General features: G+C 43.1%; 1 protein-coding gene across 1 annotated transcript in view; it reads right to left on the reverse strand.

Moving 5' to 3' along the window:
* Nucleotides 1-23,567, reverse strand: part of ARK2C (arkadia (RNF111) C-terminal like ring finger ubiquitin ligase 2C) — a 131,689-nt gene that overhangs the window by 12,822 nt on the left and 95,300 nt on the right. The window contains exons 2-4 of the mRNA XM_087927543.1: nt 18,925-19,216; nt 16,728-16,853; nt 2,296-2,425 (exon numbers count right to left, since the gene is read on the reverse strand). Coding sequence (XP_087783669.1) covers nt 2,296-2,425; nt 16,728-16,853; nt 18,925-19,216 — 548 coding nt within the window. The remainder of the gene's footprint in view (nt 1-2,295; nt 2,426-16,727; nt 16,854-18,924; nt 19,217-23,567) is intronic.

A 23,567-nucleotide genomic window follows, 5' to 3' on the forward strand; every position in this document is an offset into this window, starting at 1 on the left:
GATGGAGGAAGGAAGGAAGGAAGGAAGAAGAATGGGAGGGAGGGAAGGGAGAGAACAAGGGATGGAGCAAGGAAGAAAGGAAGAAGAGGGATGAAGGAAGGAAGGAAGGAAGGAAGGAAGGAAGGAGGATGGGAGAGAGAGAAGGACAGAAAGGAGGGACTGAGGGATGGAGGGAGGGAAGGAGGAAGGAAGGAAGGAGGATGGGAGAGAGAGAAGGAGAGAAAGGAGGGACTGAGGGATGGAGGGAGGGAAGGAGGAAGGGAGGGAGGGAGGGAGGGAGGAAGGAAGGAAGGAAGAAGGATGGGAGAGAGAGAAGGACAGAAAGGAGGGACTGAGGGATGGAGGGAGGGAAGGAGGAAGGAAGGAAGGAAGGGAGGAAGAAAGGAAGGAAGGAAGGAAGGAAGGAAGGAAGGAAGGAAGGAAGGAAGGAAGGAAGGAAGGAAGGAAGGAATCCTAGTCAATCATTCAGACCAAACAGGTACAAACTGAATTGGCAAAACCAGCTCTGGATTCACACAATATGTCCAAGGACAAATAACTCCTCTAACTGATTTTTCTCCCTGATACACTGAGGAAGCGTCTAAGGTTCCCTTTCAGGAAGACTGTGGTGCCCATTTCCCAGAGCTTCTGACAAGGGTATCTGGGGATGTAATCCCCAAAGTCAACAAGGCACGTATAAAACATGATCCGAGCTTTGATTGCATCCTGTTGCACCATTATGGCGGCCCTCTTGACTTCCTGGACCATAATCAGCAGCGGGATCCCACCTATTCTACTACTGGTTCAGTGATCACACGTGCGCTTACCTAACACACGTGCCAGCTTTTCCCACACCCGCTGTGGCCTGCAGTACCAATCAGTTGAGAGGATAAAGAAGAGAAAGGCTCAAAGACAAGTGGGAGGGCCCTTTTCTCCCTTCTTCTCAGCTGATCGTCGTAGACTTTCTTTACTACCGGTTCGGCTGAACCTATCCGAACTGGTAGCATACCACGACTGACCATAATCCCTGGACCTCCCAACTCCTGCTGGGAGATTGAAGTCCTGGTCATGGATCAGATATCAGAGGGTCTACATTTCTTTGTGTCTTTCATCCCATCATACTGAGTGGAAAAACAAAGAAGAAAAAACAAGATGTAGCACTGAGATTTTGAGAGCAATGCTTTCTTCTCCACTGCAATCCTCTCAAGAACCACTAGATGGGGCTTTGCATGGCGGAGATTTACTTCTCTTTACTGCCCTCTTGTGGTCGTTTGGATTCTTGGGCACCAGTTTCTTAAGGGAATGTTTTGCCAATGAGATGCTCCTTATATTTCAGAGGAACATTGAGAACTATCAAATTCTGTATTTCTGGTATTCTGGGAAATACAACAACAGTCAAAAGCATTCATTGAAGCCATTGGGTGTCAAATTTGGAATGGAACATGAATTAGACCAGTAATATATATTCTGGGACTGACATCATTTTTCAGAGAGTTTGGCACAAGAACGGAATCATTTCACTGGAATACAACCTGGACCTTTTTCCTTCCAAGCCGTGGACTTTTGATGATTTTATTGCAACATCCATTATTCCTGACATCAAACTGTTTCTGCTAACTAATATCAGGGGTGAGATTCTACCGATTTGGAGCGGTTCTATAGAAGTGATTGTTATGATTCTGCACAGCTCAGAGAACTGGCAAATCGTGCCCCTGGCTGGCCTCGTCCCTCTCTGCCCACACTGCCCCTCCCCTCCCTGCCCAGTCAGTCCTCATCGTGCATGCATGACATTGTGTGCATGCCTGACATTGCTGACTGCAGTCTTTCCCACCCAGTCACTCCTTAAGGTATTTCTTTCGTTTTTTCCCCTCCCAGCAATCAGCTGTTCTGATGATCAGCTGTACCGGGATCTCCCTCGCTGTCTTACTGCTTCACCCAGAAGGCCCCAAAAATGGGGGGGTAGTGGAGAAGAAGGAGGAGGAGGAGGAGGAGGAGGAGGAGGAAGAAGAGGAAGAGGAAGAGGAAGGAGAGGGAGAGGAAGAGGAAGAAGAAGAAGAAGAAGAGGAGGAGGAGGAAGAAGAAGAGGAAGAAGAAGAGGAAGAAGAAGAAGAAGAGGAGGAGGAGGAGGAGGAGGAGGAGGAGGAGGAAGAAGAAGAAGAAGAAGAAGAAGAAGAAGAAGAAGAAGAAGAAGAAGAAGAAGAAGAAGAAGAAGCCACACCCACTCAGTCACATGCCCATGCCCGCCTAGCCATGCCCACAGAACTGGTTGTTAAAAAAATTAAATCCCACCCCTGACTAACATACTTCTTGACTTACCATCTGCGTTGAGGATGTATTCTGAGGGAAATGATGCATTCTTTGTGGAGCCAAATAATGCTGATAATGTTGAGGAACGGGCCTGACCTGGAACTGGTTGGGACTGAGACTGGCATCAACACTCAGATCCCTAGAAGGACAAAAGTCAAAATCAGGGATCAATAAAACGGACAATGTAATCATCCCGTCCTTTAGAGAACTTTCCCTTGCCCAAATGCCTACATTGATTTTTTTGCCTGCATTGCCAAGGCCTGGCTGTTAATAGATCCTGGAGGAAAACAAGGAAAAGTCACCACACGGTGATCATCCTATATCGAAGTCTAACAGGAAGTTGAAGTTTCAGAGTTGGAGGAAGTTTTGGGGGACATTTCTAATTTGTTTTGCTATTATACTTCTTCGAAGGTAATCTTAATGTACATACCCTAAAAAAAAAATCCATGAACAATGAAACAATGCAAAGATACTTATTTTTTAACAAAGACACAAAGATAAAAATCTTCACCCCTCTCCTGGATTTTATCTCCATCTCCCCAAGAATACTTTGGGGGTGGGGTTCACCCTGTATTTAGGCCTTGGAATTTTTTTTTAAACAAGTTTTATTGATTTTACAAACAAACAAACAAAACAAAACATCATTAAACATTAAAAACATAAAACCTCTTTCCATTGTAGATCTTTACAAGGCAGGTAACGTATTGTTTTATATCACGTACTTATAATTTATCCCATTTCCATATAAACACGTAAATTCCCTTTACCAAATTCCACTCTTTAATCATTATTCAATCATATTTCCTTTCTATTTTATCTGCTATTCAATCATCACATTTATATTTTCCTCTGGCTTGTTTATAATTATTCTCATCTAGTCTTCCTCCGAGATTTTATTATTTAATTCTTAATTAAACACACACACATAAGACATAAACATAAAAACATAAAACTTTCTTCTAGAAAGTAACTTGGCCCCAGATTACCTCTTTTTGTATGGAAATGAGACAGATGTAAATGGAGAAATGGACAAAAGATATAAAAATATGTTTCTTTAAGGCAAGATTAAATATATAAAATAGAATTAAGATGAGGCAAAAGAGGAGAGGAGTTATATAATAGACATAGAATGGTAAATAAGATAGGTAATGGTATATAAGAAGAGCATGAATTCAATTGAAGGCCATACAAAAAGAGGTCTTGGAATTTTAATAGCAATAGCAATTAGTACTTAGACTTATATACCACTTCACAGTGCTTTTACAGCCTCTTTAAGCAGTTTACAGAGTCAGCCTCTTGCCCTCAACAATTTGGGTCCTCATTCTACCCACCTCAGAAGGATGGAAAGCTGAGTCAACCTTGAGCCTGGTGGGATTTGAACTGCCAAATTGCAGGCAGCCAGCAGAAGTAACCTGCAGTACTGCACTCTAACCGCTGCGCCACCGAGGCTCATTTAAATTAATTTTATATTTGCAACTGTTTTTATATTTATATTTTTATTGCCTTGTAAGATGACCAGAGTCACTTACAAAAGCCTCATAGTCAGATGGACAGCATATCAATTTAAAATTATTTTTTTTAAAAAAAAAATATATGAATAAAATACATCACATTTTGGGAAACTTTGAACTACAATGTGCCTGTTGGAGAGCAATCGTATCTGTCTGCAGAAGGGCTCAGATGGGGAATTATTATGAATTAATTATGTAAACAGAAGTGACCCCCCTCTGAATGCACACACAGAGAGGAAGAGGTCAAGCTATTCTTCAAAGCACCGGAGGGCAGGACAAGAAACAGTCGGTGGAAACTGAGATTCAACCTAGAAATAAGGAGAAATTTTCTGACAGCGAGATCAATCAATCCATGGAAGAGAAGTTGCCTTCGGAAGTTGGAGGAGTTTCATCACTGGAGGCTTTCAAGAAGAGATTGGACTGCCATTTTGTCAGAAATGGTGCAGGGTTTCCTGCTTGGGTGGGGGGTTGGACTAGATGACCTACAAGGTCCTTTCCAACTCTGTTAATCTGTAATCTGCACGCCTTTGAGCCTTATCTGGTCTTTCCCAGATGAAAGCTACCCTTTTGGGAAGATTCCTGTAAAATAGGCATTCAGCAATAAAGTAGCTAGTCTGAACTCTATATGTATAGATCTGGATGTTTGATCCTGACATTACCTTCTTTATCAGATCTTTAATAAGGGTCTTCCACGTTGGGGGAAGAAAAAGATTATAAGAAAAATCCACTGAGAACAGATTACCTAAACTGTCTGCTTTGTTGTTTTATTGAGTGACTGATAAATTAACTCTGGGATCATGGAACAAATTCACCTTCAGCTGAATTATTCATTAGGATGCAGCAAAAAATATTTCATAGGTAGGCAGGGTATACCAAAAGTCGGGCCTTATAGACAACTTATTATATAAATTGCATTAAATGTATGCATCGGCTGTCCTTTTCTTCTAATTACTTTCTTCTTTGATGCATGACCTTTCAACATTTCTAAGTGCGATAATATTTTCTCGGAAAGAAAAGCTTCCCGTGATCGGTTTAACAAGCCTTCAGGTGCACCATGTATCTGTCTGTCTCTCTTTTTGTTTGTTTGTATAACACAAGCACACACAGAGATGTGTACCAAAAACCAGGCCCCTTAGGCTAATTGCAATGGGAAAAATAAACAGATGACTAAAGAGATGTTTTCTTCAGAGGAAAAAGCACATTTTTAACATAAAGTCCCTGCTTGTACAAACATTCCCTGTTCCAATCGCCATATTTTTTTCCCGCTTCTATTGGAAAGGATCTGGGGAGCAACTTCAAAGCATCCACGATAGTATACCATCTTGAACATGAGGAGATTTTTCAACCTATTTTGGACTCCAGGGGATATCAGAGTTTTTAAAACAGTCGCGGTGATGGGCTGCTTAGGGTTCGCAGGGGTTCGGGAGAGCCCCTAGCTAAGATTTGGGGCAGTTTTGAAGAACCCCCAAATCCCACTCTTGGCTGGCCCCGCCCATTGTGTCCCGCCCCTCCCACGAGTCTCCATGCGGTCCACGGGGGGGGGGGTCAGGGAGGGCCCCAAAAATGGGCCTTCCGGAAGTTTAGAAAAGCCGGAAATGGGCCTGTTTCTGGCTTCCAGAGAGCCTCCCGAGCCTGGGGAGGGCAAAAATACCCCCCCCGCCGCCATGGTGGAGGAGGCCAACTAGGCCACGCCCACCATGGCCACACCCGCTCAGCAACCAGGCAGAGAACCCTTTGCTAAAATTTTTGAAGCCCACCCCTGGTTCTGCAGTTCCTTCCACCCGAATTTGGAGTGACCTCACTATCCACATGCTTTTGCCTGAGCGATTCCTTCAACAGGGACTTTTAGTTCTCTCTTGCCTTCCGTTCCCTCAGCGCGTAGGTAAATACACATCCAGAAAGACATGAGGAGGGGACAACTTGAAGATGGGGAGAAGCAAATTCCACAGAGCCAGAGGGGAAGGAAGCAAAAGGAAGGGAAACTGAGGAGGGGAAGAAAACAAAACTCCAGAGAAGTTCCAGAGACAAGAAGTCTCATCCTGCCAAGAATGTAATAAAGGTTAACGGAGAGGCAGTTTCTGTAAGCAACACCAGAATGTTTCCTTCCTGCCTTCCTTACAGGATTAGGCCAGTAATTTCTTCTAACAACCGGTTCTCTGAACTGCTTAGAAGGTTAACAACTGGTTCTAGCAAATAGGTGAGAACTGGCAGAATCCCATCCCTCCTTCATGCCTTTCTCCTTCTCTTCTGTTTCTTTCTTTCCTTCTTTCCTTCCTTTATTCTTTCCCTCCCCCCTTTCTCCCACCCGTTTCTTCCTTCCTTCCTTCTCCTCCTTCCCTCCCTCCCCTTCTTCCCTCCCTCCTTCTTTCCTTTTCCTTCTTCCTTCCCTTCCTTCCCTTCTCCCACCCTCCCTTCTTTCCTTCCTTCTCCTTCCCTCCTTCTTCCTCCCTTCCCTCTTTCCCTCCCTCCTCCCTTCTTTTCTTTTCCTTTTTTTTTATTTACCTCCCTCCCTTCCCTTTGCCCTCCTCCTTCTTTCACCCTCTTCCTCCCTCCCTTCTCCTTCTTCCTTTTCCTTCCTTCTCCTTCCCTCCCTTCCTCCCTTACTTTCTTCCCTCCCTCCCTCCCTTATTTCCTTTTCCTTCTTCCTTCTCTCCCTTCCCATCTCCCTTCCTTACTCCCTCTTTCCTTTTCCTTCTTCCTTTCCTCCTTTCCCGTCCTTCCCTTCTCCCACCCTCCCTTCTTTCCTTTTCCTTCCTTCCTTCTTTCTCTTCTTTCCCTCCCTCCCTTCTCTTCCCTCCCTTCCTCCCTTCCTGGTGATTTCAAGCCAGTCATTCTTTCTCATTCTTCTATTGCGCGCTCCCTCTCTCCTCTCTCTCTCTCTCTGTGCTGTTATATCTTTAAACGACTCCACACTAGGGTCTAACTCTACAAAGGGCAACCCCAGCCAGCTGAGATGGAGGGCAATCCCCCACCCAAACCATCCTCGCCCTCCCTTAGAATTGCCAAACGCGTCTTCCAAGGCCTTTTGCAGCCACCCACTCAAGATCCTTACTCTGTTTTTTCACAAAACGTCTTCCCCGGTCTCTAAGGTGGTACACTCAATTTAAGCCCGTTGCTAATACGGGAGTGAATGTCTTTTCTGTTTTTCTGGGTGGAAAGAACAAGAGCCCGGAAGCGAAGTGAGTCATCCCAAGGGCAGGTTCAGTGTGCGACTGTTAGGTACAATTAACCCCAGGATGTTTCAGATCAGCGTCAGGAGAGGAGAAGGGAAACAATAAAAAGGCCAAACTTTTGTTCTCCGCGATCCCGAAAAGGCCGTGATCTTCAAAGAATCCTGCAATCAAGGCCCTATGGCTTTGTGGCCTTGACAATACGCTCTAATAAAGGCATTTCATTTCTAGGCAGGAATTCAGCATGAAACAAATTCAAACTCTTGAGGTAAACAATATGCAGAAAATCAACCTTGCCTTTCAGTCTCCCTGATCAAAACGAACAGGGTCAACCTTTCGGGTCAGCAGGAACCAACTGTGAAATGTTATGTGACTTTTAAGGTGCTAGGCATGTTGGTGCTACTTAACCTATAAAAAGTCACACACATACATATATACCTTTCCTTAAGGAAAGCCTCCGGAGCTCAGGGAAGGCAAACAACCCTCCTGCCATGGTGCAGAAGGCCGATTAGGCCACGCCCACCATGGCCACGCCCACCCAGCAACCGGGCAGAGAACCCATTGCCAAAATTTTTGAAGCCCATCCCTACCTACTTATATGCATGCAGGCATGCATACATATATACATAGCTATATAATTTTTAGCTTAGATAGAGAGAGGAGAGAGAGAGAAAAGAGAGAGGAGAGAGAGAGATGAGAGAGAGAGAGATGAGAGAGAGAGGAGAGAAAGATGAGAGAAGAAGAGAGAGAGAGAGAGAGAGAAATGAGAAAGATGAGAGATACATGAGAGAGAGAGAGGAGAGAGAGAGAAAGAGAGAGAGAGGAGAGAGACAGATGAGAGATGAGAGAAGAGATGAGAGAGAGAGAGAAATGAGAAAGATGAGAGAGAAAGGAGAGAGAGAGAGATGAGAGAGAAAGAAATGAGAAAGATGAGAGAGAGAGAAAGAGAGAGAGAGGAGAGAGACAGGTGAGAGAGAGATGAGAAGAGATGAGAGAGAGAAATGAGAAAGATGAGAGAGAAAAGAGAGAGAGAGAGATGAGAGAGGGGGAAGAGAGAAAGAGAGATGAGAGAGAGAGAAAAATGAGAAAAAGGAGAGAGAGAGGAGAGAGAAAGAGAGAGAACATCATATTAAAAGATGGAGAAAGGAGATTGTCAAGCAAGGAAGAACATTAGACGAGGATACGGGCTACTACCAGAAACAGACACCAATAATGACTTATTTTTAGCCAATGACAAAGCCAAGAAAATGGCTTCCTTCCAGCAGTTTAAAGAGAAAGGAAGAGGAGGAGGAGGAGGATTCTACTCTACTGCACTCCATGTTTTTTATTCTATTCTATTTTATTCTATTCTCTATTTTCTATTTTATTCACTATTTTCTATTCTATTCTATTTTCTATTCTGTTCTATTCCATTCCTCTTCCACACATCTCTTTTCATTTTCCCGTAGAATTTAAGTTTCTAGCCCTCACTCATTGCCCTTTACTGCACCATTTGGAGAAACTTTTTAAATTGGGCTGTCCAGAACTGGACCCAAGATGTGTATGGTCAATGCAGAATAAAAGTAAAATAATTACTTCCCATAGTCTGGAAGTTGTATTTCTTCTTGCTTTATAGCCACCTCACACAGATCATTTTCTGTTTTCAATCAAACTATAATTCCAAGATCGTTTCTACAGTCACTTGTTCCAAACCAGGAGGTCCTCTGTGTTCCACACCTGTACATTTAATTCCCCACTCCTAAATGAAGAATTCGGCATTTATCTTCGGTAAATAATATTATTTTCCTCCTATATCTCTACAACAGGGGTCTTCAACCTTGGCAACTTTAAGCCTGGAGGACTTCAACTCCCAGAATTCCCCAGCCAGCTTTGCTCTATACCAGGGGTGTCCAAACTTGACAACTTTAAGACTTGTCGACTTCAACTCCCAGAATTCCCCAGCCAGCTTTGCTCTACACCAGGGGTGTCCAACCTCTACAACTTTAAGACTTGTGGACTTCAACTCCCAGAATTCCTCAGCCAGCTTTGCTGGCTGAGGAATTCTGGGAGTTGAAGTCCACAAGTCTTAAAGTTGCCAAGGTTGGATACCCCTGCTCTACACCATCATCCTCATTTGGAATTTTATTTCTACATTCCAGAGTATTAGCTATTCCTATTTTATGTCATCCAAAGGTCCTAGAACTGAGCCTTCAACTTGATGATGTTTTCCAAGCCAATTACATAACTACTTAATTTTTTTTGCCACTCAGATCTCAATTATCTAGGTTACTATTCAGAATGTCATGGAAAAGTTCATCAAATGTTTGGTTAAAATCACAAATAAATCACAAGTAGAATAATGGAAGGGACCTTGGAGGTCCTCTAGCCCAACCCCCTGCCTAGGCAGGACACCCTACACCACTTCAGACAAATGGTTATCCAACATCTGTTTAAAAACTTCCAGTGTTCTAGAGGCAAGTTGTTCCACTGATTAATTATTCTAACTGTCAGGAAATTTCTCCTTAGTTTTAAGTTGCTTCTCTCCTTAATTAGTTTCCATCCACTGCTTCTTGTCCTGCCCTCAGGAGCTTTGGGGAATAGCTTGTCTCCCTCTTCTTTGTGGCAACCCCTGAGACGTTGGAACACTGCTATCATGTCACCCATAGTCCTTCTTTTCATGAAACTAGATATATCCAATTCCAGCAACCATTCTTTATACGTTTTAGCCTCCAGTCCCCTGGAGGAACAAGTTATAAATCAAGATATATTATGTCAGTAGCATTCCTATAATCCACTAAAACATCTACTCAATAAAAAAGGAAGTTAAGCACAGAAGAATTGCCTTGGACAAACCCATCCTGAATTCTGAAAATTAGTGTAATGGGTCTTACAAGCTGAAGAATCTTATTGGATTAAGTGTTTTTTTATCAGGGCAACCTGGTCTACCCAATTATAGGACAGTGCATACCTCTCCGCTTTCTGGATGTCATTCTCAGATTGACCTGTAGCCTTTGAATTCTCATTTTTCTTTCTTTTGAAGATAGGGCCATCTGATCATTCTTCCAGAGGTCTCCAAACTTGGCAACTTTAAGACTTGCTATGCTGGCTGGAGAATTCTGGGAGTTGAAGTCTACAAGTCTTAAAGTTGCCAAGTTTGGGACCCTAACTTTTCTAACCTTTCATCTTGTGTCTATCAGAAACTGTAGAAGATGACCAGGCTGAACAGGTAAGCAGAGTCAAACACATGAAAAGAAAGACTAGGGGAGACATGACAGCAGTCCCAAAAGTGCACTTTGTAAACGTGTGGCACAACAAACACATCAGGACTAGATTCAGCAGTCCATCTGCATTTAAAAGACAGAGGCCATTCTTTTGAAGACAACAAAGTCCACATTTTGGACAGAGAGTACTGGTGGTTTGAAAGAGGGGTCAAAGAGACCATCAATGTCAAAACTGAACAGCCCCCTCTCAACGGGGGGGAGGGATACGACATCATCTATCTCCAATCTACAACACAGTTCTTTCAGGAACTCCAAGAAGGCTCCATGCATCCATTCCACCACTCAGATGATCCTGAGGACATAGATAAACCTCCAGGTAACCTTAATGACTAAAAGAATGCAAATGACCAGCTGTCTGCAAGGAGTATCAATCCTTCCATCCTCCACCTTCAGAGCTGAAGAAGCTTATTGGGTGAGAAGTGAAACGCCTTCAAAGAAAAACCAGAAAGTCTAGTTGCCTCTTGAAAAAAGAAACACCTTTGGGACAACCCATGACCTGGATGATGGAGAATCTCCATAGACATGATAACAGTGTTCCAAGAGGGGGATCAACCTCTTCTCCAAAGCATCTGAAGGCAGGACAAGAAGCAATGGATGGAAACCAATCAAGGAGAGGAGCAGCCTAGAACTAAGGAGACATTTCCTGACAGTGAGAACAATTAATCAGTGGAACAACTTGCCTCCAGAAGTTGTGGATGCTCCAACGCTGGAAGTGTTTAAGAAGAGATTGGTCCTTTGTCTGGAATGATATAGGGTTTCCTGCCTAGACAGGGGGTTGGACTAGAAGATCTCCAAGGTTCCTTCCAACTCTTTTATTTTGTTATTCTGTTACATCATCAATTTAGAGTGCCTACGCCCCCACAGAGACCTTAGCCCACCCCTCTTGAAGTCCAGGTGACTCTTATCCGTCACCAATTCACCTTGATTATTAGTCATTCAGATTCTTATATATAGATAGCAGAAAATAAACTTGTAGTATTTTTGAATTCTATACTGGTTCCTGGCTTCTTGAACCTAACAGAAACCGTGATGACATTAAGATGACATACAAGCAAATTCCATGACTGTATACTTCAAAGGTCTTCAAACTTGGCAAGTTTAAGATTTATGGACTTCAGCGCCCAGAATTCCTGAGCTAACGTGACTGGAGGAGGAATTCTGGGAGTTGAAGTTCACAAGTCTTAAAACTGTCAAGTTTGAAGAGCCCTGGTATATTTAATTAGGATGTCCGATGCAAATACAAACTATAAGTCATAACATTGGTGTGACATCATCATGCATACGTTGTCACTCTCCTATCTCCTCCAAGAGGTACAGGAAGTCCTTGACTTACCAATTCAGCCCAAAATTTCTGTTGCTAAGTGAGACAGTTATTAAGGGAACATTGCCCCCTTTTACGACCTGTCTTGTCACCTGTCTTGTTAAGTGAATCACTGCATTTGTTAAGCTGGCCACACGGTTGTAAAGTGAATCTGGCTTCCCTGTTGACTTTGCTTGTCAGAAGGTCACAAAAGGGGATAACATGACCCCAGGACACGGCAATCGTCATAAATATGAGTCAGTTGCCAAGCATCCGAATTTTCAAACAGTGTCCATGGGGATGCCACAACCATGAAAATGGTCATAAGTCACTTTTTTCGGTGCCGTTGTAACATCGACCAGTCACTAAACAGAGTGTTTTAAGTCGAGGACTACCTGTACTTAAGTTCAGGGGTGTGATTCTACTAGTTTGGCCCGGTTCGGGTGAACCGGTAGTGCCAAGGATCAGCTGGGAGAGAAATGGTTCAGTTTGCTCCAACAATCAGCTGTTGGGCCTACGCGTCCACCTGGGCTTTAGGCTGTGCTTTATATCCTGTTTTTCAAGCTCAGCTAATTTGTGCAGCACAGCGGATTGCTGTATGTCAGCTGTTTAACACACAGGGATTGCTGGAGAAGGTCAGTAGCAAATGCTCTGCACACGCGCAAAGTGCACACTCACCGAACTGGTTGTTACACCGGTTGAATTGCACCCCTGCTTAACTTCCCCTTAATTGTGCCCTTCAAATATCCAAAAGTGGTGCGACTCACTTTGGAGTGGTGGAAGACAATCAAATTTTGTCTTCTCGTTGTAACCTCTTAGTATTTTGCGCTCTTTACTGCGCAGCTGATACCCCTTCCTTTTATTTTCAACATATCTGAGAGAGTTTTTTGGGCTGCTTTCAGTCTCTATTTTGTAAATCTCAGCTCCGTCTCAGCTTTGGCTTCTAAAGCATATCAACATTTATTCCATATCCAAGATTCAGCTGAAGATATATATATATATATATATATATATATATATATATATATATATATATATATATATATATATATATATATATTAATTTGTTTTACTGTCAGGGAACTGGGATAATAAAAGAGGAAAGCTTGCGGAAATTGGAAGGAAAAAAAAGGCAGAGAACAGCAGATAAGAGGCCAGGACAGGAAGTTACAGTTATGAATCAGCATCTCACTTTGAATGAAAGACCTGCCCTTCAACGGCTTCCAAATTCAACGCCTTCTTTAAAGTCGGTGTAACTTTCCCACAGTGAAAAAGAGAAGAAGGATGGATTGAGGGACAAGCAGAGGACACACGACTTTTTCTGCGTTGGATAGCTTTCAGGCCCAGGTTTAATTCTTTTACTTGTTAGATAGGTCAAGGAGAGATGGAACCCAGAACTAAGGAAAAGATTTCCCGACAGGGAGAACAATTGACCAGCGGAAGTTGTGGGTGCAAGAAGAGATTGGTCAACCATCTGTCTGAAATGGTATAAGATCTCCTGCTTGAGGAGAAGGTTGGACCGGAAGACCTCCAAGCAGGGGTGAGCTTCAAAAAATTTAGCAACGGGTTCTCTGCCCACTTGCTGGTTGGGCGTGCCCATGGTGGGTGTGGCCTAGTCGGCCTCCTGCACCATGGCGGGGGGGGTGTTTTTGCCCTCCCCGGACTCCGGAGGCTTTCCTTGAGCCTCCGGGAGGTCGAAAACAGCCTCCCCGGGCTCCTGAGGCTCTCTAGAAGCCAGAAACGGGCCCGTTTCCAGCCTTCCCAAAACTTCCGGGTGGCCTGTTTTTCACCTTCACCAAGCCTCTGTGTGTGCCCCTGCTCTTACCTGCATCCAAAACGGGCCATGTGGAGACTCCTGGGAGGGCAGAACAGGGCAGGGCCAACCAGGAGGGGGATTTGGGGGTTCTCTGAACTGCACAGAATCTTAGCTGGGGCGCTCCCGAATCTCTGCGAACCCCCATACAGCCCACCCCTGCCTCCAAGTTCCCTTCCAACTCTGTTATTATTTTTCTATTACTGTATTTCCCCATGTATAAGCCACCCCTTTTTTCCAAAATTTTCAAGCCCAAAAAGTAGGGGGGTGGCATATACAAAGTAGGTACACTTTTTATACGTGAAAAATGCATAAAATAATAAAGTAGGAATAAACTGGTTTTCCAGCAGTATGCTATACTTTTTTGTAAAAATTGTAAGTGACGATACGATTACGAGTGCGAGTACGCGATAGAAATGCATACGCTAGGCATCGGCCTGAATGCTTCGTTCCTACTCTCGTTCCGATGCGTAGATTGCTAGCGTCGCCCGCACCGCTTTCGGCGTCATGACCGAAGTTGTAGATCTAGACGTAGAATTTTGTTTCTTTGTAAATTTTCTTTCTTCATAACTTGTTTCTCTAATAAAATATTTTTTTCAAAACTTCACAGTCCAAAAATTGGGGGGGGGGTGGCTTATACAAAGGGGGTGCTTATACATGGGGAAATACGGTATTCTGTTCGTTTCTTAGAGAAATTCCGTTTCTTAGAAAAGGTAGGTGCCCTTTGGTTTATTAAAGCACCCAGAAGCTCCCGTAAGTCACACCAAAATAACAAACGCAGCATTTCAGCCTTGCAATGCTCATCCTTTGTACAACGGTGCGACATCACGGTGCGCCTGCAAACGTGATGGAAGTTGGCCTGATGCAACGTCATTATTTCTCCCCCTCTCTTAGCCCCATGTGGAAGCCTCTGCAGGGACTCACAATTCCTCATCTTCCAAAAAGGGAGATGAAGAATGACAGATGACCAGAGTTGGAAGGGAACCTGGAGGTCTTCTAGTCCAACCCCCTGCTCAAGCAGGAGACTCTATACCATTTCAGACGAATGGTTGTCCAATCTCTTCTTAAAACCTCCAGTGATGGAGCATCCACAATTTGTTGAAGGCAAATTGTTCCGCTGTCAGAAAATTTATCCCTTGTTCTAGTTTGCTTCTCTCCTTGATTAGTTTCCATCCATTACTTCTAGTGCTTTGGAAGATAGGTTAGACTCCCTGTTAGGAATATGAGTCACCTAACAGGTATTTGGGTTAGAAATATATAAACCAGGATAAACATTTTAGTACTATGTCTTTAAGAGAATGCAAAAACTGCAATTGGGTGTGGTTTTTCAAACAGCCATAAGATGGAGCCTGAAACTTGGATTGTCTTAGTCTTAGTCTCAGAAGAGAGTGTGTCTGGGTGAGTATCTCTGTTTCCTTCTGTTGGAAAGTATTGCCGTTGCTCCATTTCTTCTAATTGACTGATATTACTGGATTTAATGTAAGTCTGATACTGAACTGTTTTTGATACTGGAATTTGATATTTGGATTATCCCTCGATTGAAAAACTGACTGATTTACCTGTGAATGATTTTGGATTGCTTATTTTAGACTTTGCTTAATGTTTCTGGAAGTAAAAACCTACATTTACTGTATAGCGTATCTGTGTGCTCTGTGTGTATTATTCAAACACGACTCTCTATATGTCTCCCTGTATGCGCTCATTCTCCTAACGGGGAATTACCTCAACACTCCCTCTTTTTTATGGTGGCCCCTTAATATTGGAACACTTCTATCATATCACCCCTAGTCCTTCTTTTCACTAGACTAGACATACCCAATTCCTGCAACTGTTCTTTGGATGTTTTAACCTCCAGTCCCCTAATCATCTTTGTTGCTCTTCTCTGCGCTCTTTCTAGAGTCTCAACATTGTTTTTACCTCATGGTGACAAAAATTGGGTGCAGACTTCCAAATGTGGCCTTACCAAAACATTATAAAGTGGTATGTGATCTTCATGTGATCTTGATTCTTTCCTTCTGTTAATGAACTGTGTTGGCTTTTTTTGGCAGCTGCAAGCACCCTGTTGGTTCATATTTAAGTGACTGTCCAGTAGGACTCCAAGATCCTCTCACAATTACCGCTACTGAGCCAGGTACCACCTAACCTTGGTTTTCCTTGCCTAAATATAGGTCTTTTCTCGGGATTTTTCTCAGATTATCTAATGATGTGGATGACTTTGATTTCAGTAAAGGAAATGGTTTTACTGCTTTTGATGAAGCCCCTAATTGTCAGTGTATTTTCTCCCTTGATATGCATTACATTGTCGCTTGAAGGGAAGTTGTCCTTAATGAATGGATTTTTATGTGAAGAAAAATGGAACCAGGAAACCAATGAATATGGCACCCATTTCTGCCTGTACTCATTGCTATTCATCGTGACTCAACCTTCCACCCTTCCGAGGTGGGTAAAATGAGGACCCAGATTGTTGGGGGCAATAGGATGACTCTGTAAACCGCGTAGAGAGGAATGGAAAGTGGTATATAAGTCTAAGGGCTGTTGCTATTCCTTCCTTCTTTCCTTCCTTCCTTCTTTCCTTCCTTCTTTCATTGCCGTGGTGGTGCATTGATTAGAATGCAACTCTGCCCACTGTCTGGAGTTCGATCCTGACTAGCTCAAGGCTGATTCAGCCTTCCATTATTCCGAGGTGGGTAAAATGAGGACCCAGATTACTGGGGGCAATAGGCTGATTCTGTAAATCACTTAGTGACGGCTATAAAGCACTGTGAAGCAGTATGTAAGTCTAAGGGCTATTGCCTTTCCTTCCTCCCTCCCTCCCTTCCTTCCTTCCTTCCTTCCTTCCTCCTTTCCTCCCTCCCTCCCTCCACAGTGGTTAAAATGCAGTACCGCAGGCCAACTCTGCCCACTGTCTGGAGTTTGATTTTAACCGGCTCAAGGTTGACTCAGCCTTCCATCCTTCTGAGGTCAGTAAAATGAGGACCCAGATTGTTGGGGGCAATAGGCTGATTCTGTAAATCACTTAGAGATGACTGTAAAGCACTGTGAAGCGGTATATAAGTCTAAAGGCTATTGCCTTTCCTCCCTCCCTCCCTCCCTCCCTTCCTTCCTTCCTCCCTCCCTCCCTCCCTCCCTCCTTCTCTCCCTCCCTCTCTCCCTCCCTCCACAGTGGTTAGAATGTAGTACTGCACGTCAACTCTGTCCACCATCTGGAGTTCGATTTTAACCGGCTCAAGGTTAACTCAGGCTTCTAGCCTTCTAAGGTCAGTAAAATGAGGACCCAGATTGTTGGAGACAAGAGGCTGTAAGCCACTAAGGTAGGGCTGGAAAGTGCGATTGGCATTTATGCTTTTTTTTTCAATCCCCGTAAGGATTGAGTAAAGAGCGACTTACCAGTCTGTTCCTTCAGCTAAATATCTAGGTTGGGGTGCCACGGTGCGGGGAGTCTGCAGTTGATGGCCAAATTCAAAACTTGGATGTAACCGATGAGGTTGGACAGACATGGGCTCCTGAGTCCGCCTGCAAGAGAGATGGAGAAGAACGAATGGGCACTGCTCACCCTCTGTGCCTTTTCAAATAGTTCTAAATTTCACATCCCTTGAAGAACAGCCTGTTTAGATCAGAGCAGAGAAATGGCGCAGGAGGCGAGTAAAATCAAGACTGTTGGTCTGTCCATGGGTGTATAATAGAAAGCCTGATGGCATCCTGGCCCATGTGACATCACCCTCTACCCTCCCCCCACATCATGGGTCTCCACAAGGTGAGTCAAAAAAAAAAGGTAGGGGGTGTCATATGCAAAATGATGTCATTCCATAAGAGACATCTTATGCTAACACTGCAAAGTAGGATACAATAGGATACGATAGGATGGGGGGGGATTGAACAGGAATAGAGTAGAGTAGAGTAGAGTAGAGTAGAGTAGAGTAGAGTAGAGTAGAGTAGAGTATTGAATAGCACAGAGCAGAACAGAATATGGAATGGTATGGATTGGAATGGAATGGAATGGAATTGATTATGGAATGGAATGGAATAGAACAGAACAGAACAGAACAGAATAGAATAGAATAGAATAGAACAGAATATGGAATGGAATAGAATAGAATATGGAATGGAAGAGAAGAGAAGAGAAGAGAAGAGAAGAGAAGAGAAGAGAAGAGAAGAGAAGAGAAGAGAAGAGAAGAGAAGAGAAGAGAAGAGAAGAGAAGAGAATATGGAATGGAATGGAATGGACAGAATATGGAATGGAATAGAATAGAATATGGAATGGAAGAGAAGAGAAGAGAAGAGAAGAGAAGAGAAGAGAAGAGAAGAGAAGAGAAGAGAAGAGAAGAGAAGAGAAGAGAAGAGAAGAGAAGAGAATATGGAATGGAATGGAATGGAATGGACAGAATATGGAATGGAATAGAATAGAATATAGAATGGAAGAGAAGAGAAGAGAAGAGAAGAGAAGAGAAGAGAAGAGAAGAGAAGAGAAGAGAAGAGAAGAGAAGAGAAGAGAATATGGAATGGAATGGAATGGAATGGAATGGAATAGAATAGAATAGAATAGAATAGAATAGAATAGAATAGAATAGAATAGAATAGAATAGAATAGAACAGAACAGAATAGAATAGAATAGAATATTGAGTGGAATGGAATGGAATGGAATGGAATGGAATGGAATAGAATAGAATAGAATAGAATAGAATAGAATAGAATAGAATATGGAATGGAATGGAACAGAATAACAGAACAGAATGTTCTTTTAGGTCAAATATGATTAGACACACAAAGAATTTGTCTCTGGTGCAGAAGTTCTCGGTGTATATACAAACAACAATGTGATAGATCATAGATCATAAATCATAGTTATAATCATTAATCACAAGATACAAGTACATAATGCATGTTGGTTTCAACCAAGATTCCGTGCTCATATATATTTATCCAATTTTGCTATTTTTTTTCCCCAGGTGAGAGACAAAGACACCTTAGGGGCATTATCAAAATCTCCAAGATGGTGGCCATAATGGTCATTTCACGATCATGGCATAGATCCATAACCCACCAACTCCCTTGCAAATTGGCCTTTGATTTTCAGCTCCAGATGGACCGTTCCTAAACCCACCTCATGCTCCCCATCGTCTGTGCCTCTGGGTACCCCTCTTTCTCAGCCCATGGGGTTTGAACAGGTAGTCCTCAACCTACCACCATAATTGAGCCCAAAGCTTCTGTTGCTAAGCGGGACAGTTGTTAGGGGAATTTTGCCCCCTTTGTTGACTTTTCTTGCCACAGTTGTTAAGTGAATCACTCAGTAGTTTAGTTAGTGGCACGGTTGTTAAGTGAATCTGGCTCCCCCATTGACTTTGCTTTGTCAGGAGGTCGCAAAAGTAGGGATCACGTGACCCTGGGACCTGGCAACCGTCATAAATACGAGTCAGTTGCCAAGCATCTGAATGTAAATCTCCTGAGCTGCAAAGGTCAAAAGTGTGGACAACGGTCACTCGTCCCATGTTTCAACTTCGAGTGGTCACTAAACGAACTGTTTTAAGTCGAGGGCTACCTGTACTGGCAGCGGTGCCCTGAGCCAGGATCCCAAGGCGACCTCACCTGGGGTGGGATATGAACCTGCGGTGCTGAGCCTCGAGGAGCCGCTGCTGGAGGAGATATTGCTGGTGAAGGGCTTGAGGTAGGAACGGAGGCCCCGTCACATCCTGGAATGGCAGGGTAGGTAAAGTTGGCAGCGACGAGTGGAGCGGGCTACTGTGCTGGTGAGCGGCGGCGAGGTGAGGCTGGACGGCATGAGGCAGGGGGAAGTCGGCTGAGATCTGAGGCTGTGGGGCAAGGTGGAAGTGCCGGCAGGAGGTAGCATGAGCATGCTGAGACCTTTGAAAAGGAGCACCTGGGAGGCAAGCAGAGGAATTCCACTTAGAAAGCAAGAGAGAATGGGAGAAATGATGGACTCAGAATGACAAATTAACGACATCTACGGCCTACAAAGAACATTTATATTAAATGTTCCATTGGTGGCATCTGGCTCCAGCGAGATTGGCTAAGATGTATCCCAACCCAAGCCCAAAATGTTGGAAATGTGAACAGAAAGATGGTACCTTTTATCAGATGTGGTGGCTGTGCCCCGAGACCAGGAAATATTGGGTTAAAATAAAGGACTGGTTACAAAAAAAATCACCAAACATCCAATTGAACTCAAACCAGAATTTTTTTCTATTAGGAATAATACATATGACATATCTGACATATCTGATAATTAATGTTTTAACTGCAGCTAGAATTGTATTTGCTCAAAATTGGAAAAACAAGAAAATTCTGATAAAGGAAAAAAGACTAAGAAAATAATGGAATGTGCAGAAATGAATTAGATTAATATTAGCAATTAGAGAGCGTGCTAAAACGCTGTAATGAATATAAATAAGATTTGTATTTTTTGAAAACTTCAATAAAAACAATAGAAAGAAAGAAAAGAAAGCAAGGGAGGAAGATCTGAGGCAGTGGAGGCCCCGCTTGAAAACCTGGGTCACATGAGAGTGGACATATTGAGAGAGAAAACATCTTGAAGTTTCTGTCAGGATTCCGGCAGTTACCTCAATTAAATCATGAGTCTCAAGCCAAACTTCCAAAACTTAAAAAGGATTTATTGGGAGTTAACATGCCGGTACTACCTGGGTGTAGCTGACTCTGAGACACATCATTCATTGTCACCCTTGACCCTGGTTTTCCCCCACCCCCTGGATGTATTGTAATTCATATTCTCCAATGAGACACATCCATAGCCAAGAATCATCAATCATGTTCTCCAGTTAGAATTTTGCACAGTAGAAACTTCAGTCACCTAGTTACTATCTTTGAACAACTATTTATGGAATGCACTTCCGATTTCCAAGCTGCTCTTTCAAACCCTTTTCCTCTCTCCCTTTCTGTTGGCAACTCTAAAAAGACCATAGAAATATTTTATGAGTTGACAGTTGCTTTGTCTTAACTCTCATCCAGGTTCAATCAGAAGACTTCAATCTTGGCAACTTTAGGACTAGCGGACTTCAACTCCCAGAATTCCCCCAGCCAGGTTTTCAATCAGGAAACTCTGACCATGGCAACTTTAGGACTAGAGGACTTCAACTTACAGAATTGTTTAACACCACTGGCAATGCTGCTGCCCTAAAAGTGACCTTGACTATGTGTCAGAATGGCGACTCCAAATTTCAACTAACAAATGCTGTGTCCTACACATTGGCAAGAAAAAAAAAATCAGAACACCAATTACAAGTTAGAAGGAAGTGAACCTCACTCCATCAAGGACCTAGGAGTACTCATCTCAAATAATCTAAGCCCCAGAGCTCACTGTAACAGCATTGCCAAAAAGGCTTTAAGAATTGTTAACCGTATTTTGCGTAGCTTCTTCTTCAGCAACATTGAATTGTTAACTAGGGCATACAAAACCTTTGCCAGACCAATTCTCGAATACAGCTCATCTGCCTGGAACCTGCACTGTAGATCGGACTTTAACACAATTGAGTGGGTTCAGAGTTATTTCTCGAGAAGAGTACTCCACTCCTCTACTCACAGTAGAATTTCCTATGCCTCCAGGCTCAAAATTTTGGACCTGGACAATCTGGAACTGTGCTGCCTGCGATCTGATCTAAGAGTAGTTCACAAAATTGTCTGCTATAACATCTTGCCTGTCATCTTGCCTTCTTCAGCTTCAATCACAATAATACATGGGCAAATAACTGATACAAACTCAAGGTAAACTGCTCCAAACTTGATTGCAGAAAATACGACTTCAGCCACAGCAGAGTGGTCAACGCCTGGAACGCCCTACCCAACTCCATTGTTACAGCCTCAACCCCTCACAGCTTCAACCTCAAACTGTCTACCATGGACCTCACCCCATTCCTAAGAGGTCCTTAAAGGGGGCGTGCATAAGCGCACCAGCGTGCCTACCATCCCTGTCTTACTGTCTCCATTTATCTGTATTTACTTCCTTTGTTCCTGTTTATGTTCACACGTATACTTGTTATCTTGTACATGTTTGACAAACAAACAAACAAATAAAATAAATAAATAAATTCCCCAGCCAGGTTTTCAGTCATGGGATTCCAAACCTGGCAACTTTAGTGGAACTCCCAGAATTCCCCAGCCAGGTATTCAAAGTTAGGACTCTAACTGAACACACAATTTCAGTCATAAGCCATGATCATCATAAAGAGGGTTAGTGCCTAATTTTATCGCAGTAGCACTTTGACTTATATACTGCTCCACAGTGCTTTTACAGCCCTCTCTAAGCAGTTCACCCAGTCAGCCTTTTTCCCCCCAACAATCTGGGTCCTCATTTTACCAACCCCGGAAGGACGGAAGGCTGAGTCAACCTTGAGGAAGTCAGGATCGAACTGCCAAACTGCTGGCAGTCGCCAGTCAGCAAAAGTAGCCTGCATTACTGCATTCTAACCCCTGCGCTACGAAGGCTTAGTTTATGATCTTTTTATTGCATCAGCTTCTTTAGTTCTGACTAAAGACATATCTTGGATGAGATGTGAAACGTCTTCATGCAAAACAAAGGAAGTCTAGTTGTCTTTTGAAAAAGCACATTCAGGATCTTAAAAATCTCTACGATGGCATCACAACATTCCTGTCCTATTCACAGTTTACTAGTGGTAGTGATCAAGGGTGGGATTCAAATTTCTTAACAACTGGTTCGGTGGGTATGGCCTAATTTGTGGGTGCTGCTTGGTAGTCATGTGGCTGGGTGGGCATGGCTTGTATGTAAATATTATAAATATTAATATTGATTTTTTTTTTATAAAAAAAGAGCAACTTTTACCCAAAATCAGGCAAAGCAGGCAGGCAGATTGAGTTGCTCAATGCATCACAGATTCACTTAGAGATCTACCATTCTGCAATCTGCTACCTGAGTCTGTCGCATAAAATTTGCTTGCAAGCAAACTCACAAAATTAACTCACAGCATACTATGTATGTAAATATTGAATTTTTTATTTAAAAGAAGAGCAACTTTTACCCAAAATCAGGCAAAGCAGGCCAGCAGACTGAGTGGCTCACAGAATCACAGATTCACTCAGAGATCTACCATTCTGCAATCTATTGCCTGAGTCTGCGCTGAAAAATAGAAGCTTCAGTCCTAAGGAAGGTTCAGCTCTGCTTTGAGATGAGCTAGAAAGCAAGAAATCCAACAATGTCCTGCTTTCTAGCTAATCTCCTGGCACAGCAAAACAGCTGATGGTGGGGAGAAAAAAGGAAAACTAGCAACTAACCAAACACAGGCAAGTTGGAGGGCGCGCATGCCAGGTAAGGAGTGAGTGGGCGGGGTGTGGCCATGGGCCAGCCAGTGGCGTGATTTACCATTCTCTGAACTGGGCAAAATCATAACAATTGGTTTTATAGAACCAGTCCAACCAGGTAGAATCCAACCCATGGTAGTGATCCTCCCCAAAACATCTGGAAGAAAAGACTGGATAATCACCTATCTGAAATGATATAGGGTCCCTTCCAGCTCAATTCTGATTGATTGGAATCTACCAGCTGTTGATGGTTTAAGAGAGTCTTGGTTACTATCATGAACCAAGAGAACTGAGATGGAAGGAGGGATCTACAATGCAATGGATGTTCAAACAACCCCATTATCTGTCTTGTCTTAATCTTTGGCAATTTTACAATGTTTGTGTAAGCCGAGAATTCCTCTGGTGAATGCCAGGAAATAGGTCATTAATCAACTCCTGGGTTGGTAATTAATGATATTAACCTTGTATGTCTACTGGGCTCATGGCCAATGCATGCTTTTTATTGAAATAAATGTGCCTCTATAAAATAATAATAACAGTAACAACAGCAATAACAGACAAAATCATATACCAAATGTGGTAGAAAATAATATTAGTTTTGAGGACCAAGGTGTTTATACTTAGCTTGTTAAACATTTCACTTAGTAAACGGAAATATTGACATGTTCGTTCTTCCCCCATATATTTGCTAGCTAAAATGTTGAGAGGAAGTTGTGGGTGCTCTCACAAAAAGGGCAGACACGGGAGAAGCTTGCTGGCTAAACCAGCTAAATATGACCCAGCAGTGTGCAGCAGCGTCGTTTTGAGGGAAGGAGTTGAAACAGTTTATGTCCGGGATGTGAGGGGTCTGTAAATATTTTCACAGCCCTCTTTTTGACTCATGCAGTATACAGATCCTCCATGGAAGGCAGGTTGGTAGTAATTGTTTTTTCTGCAGTCCT

The sequence above is a fragment of the Pseudonaja textilis genome, chromosome 2 (genome assembly GCF_049901715.1).
Source record: "Pseudonaja textilis isolate UNSWEBS1 chromosome 2, rPseTex1.2, whole genome shotgun sequence".
NCBI classification, from domain to species: domain Eukaryota; kingdom Metazoa; phylum Chordata; class Lepidosauria; order Squamata; family Elapidae; genus Pseudonaja; species Pseudonaja textilis.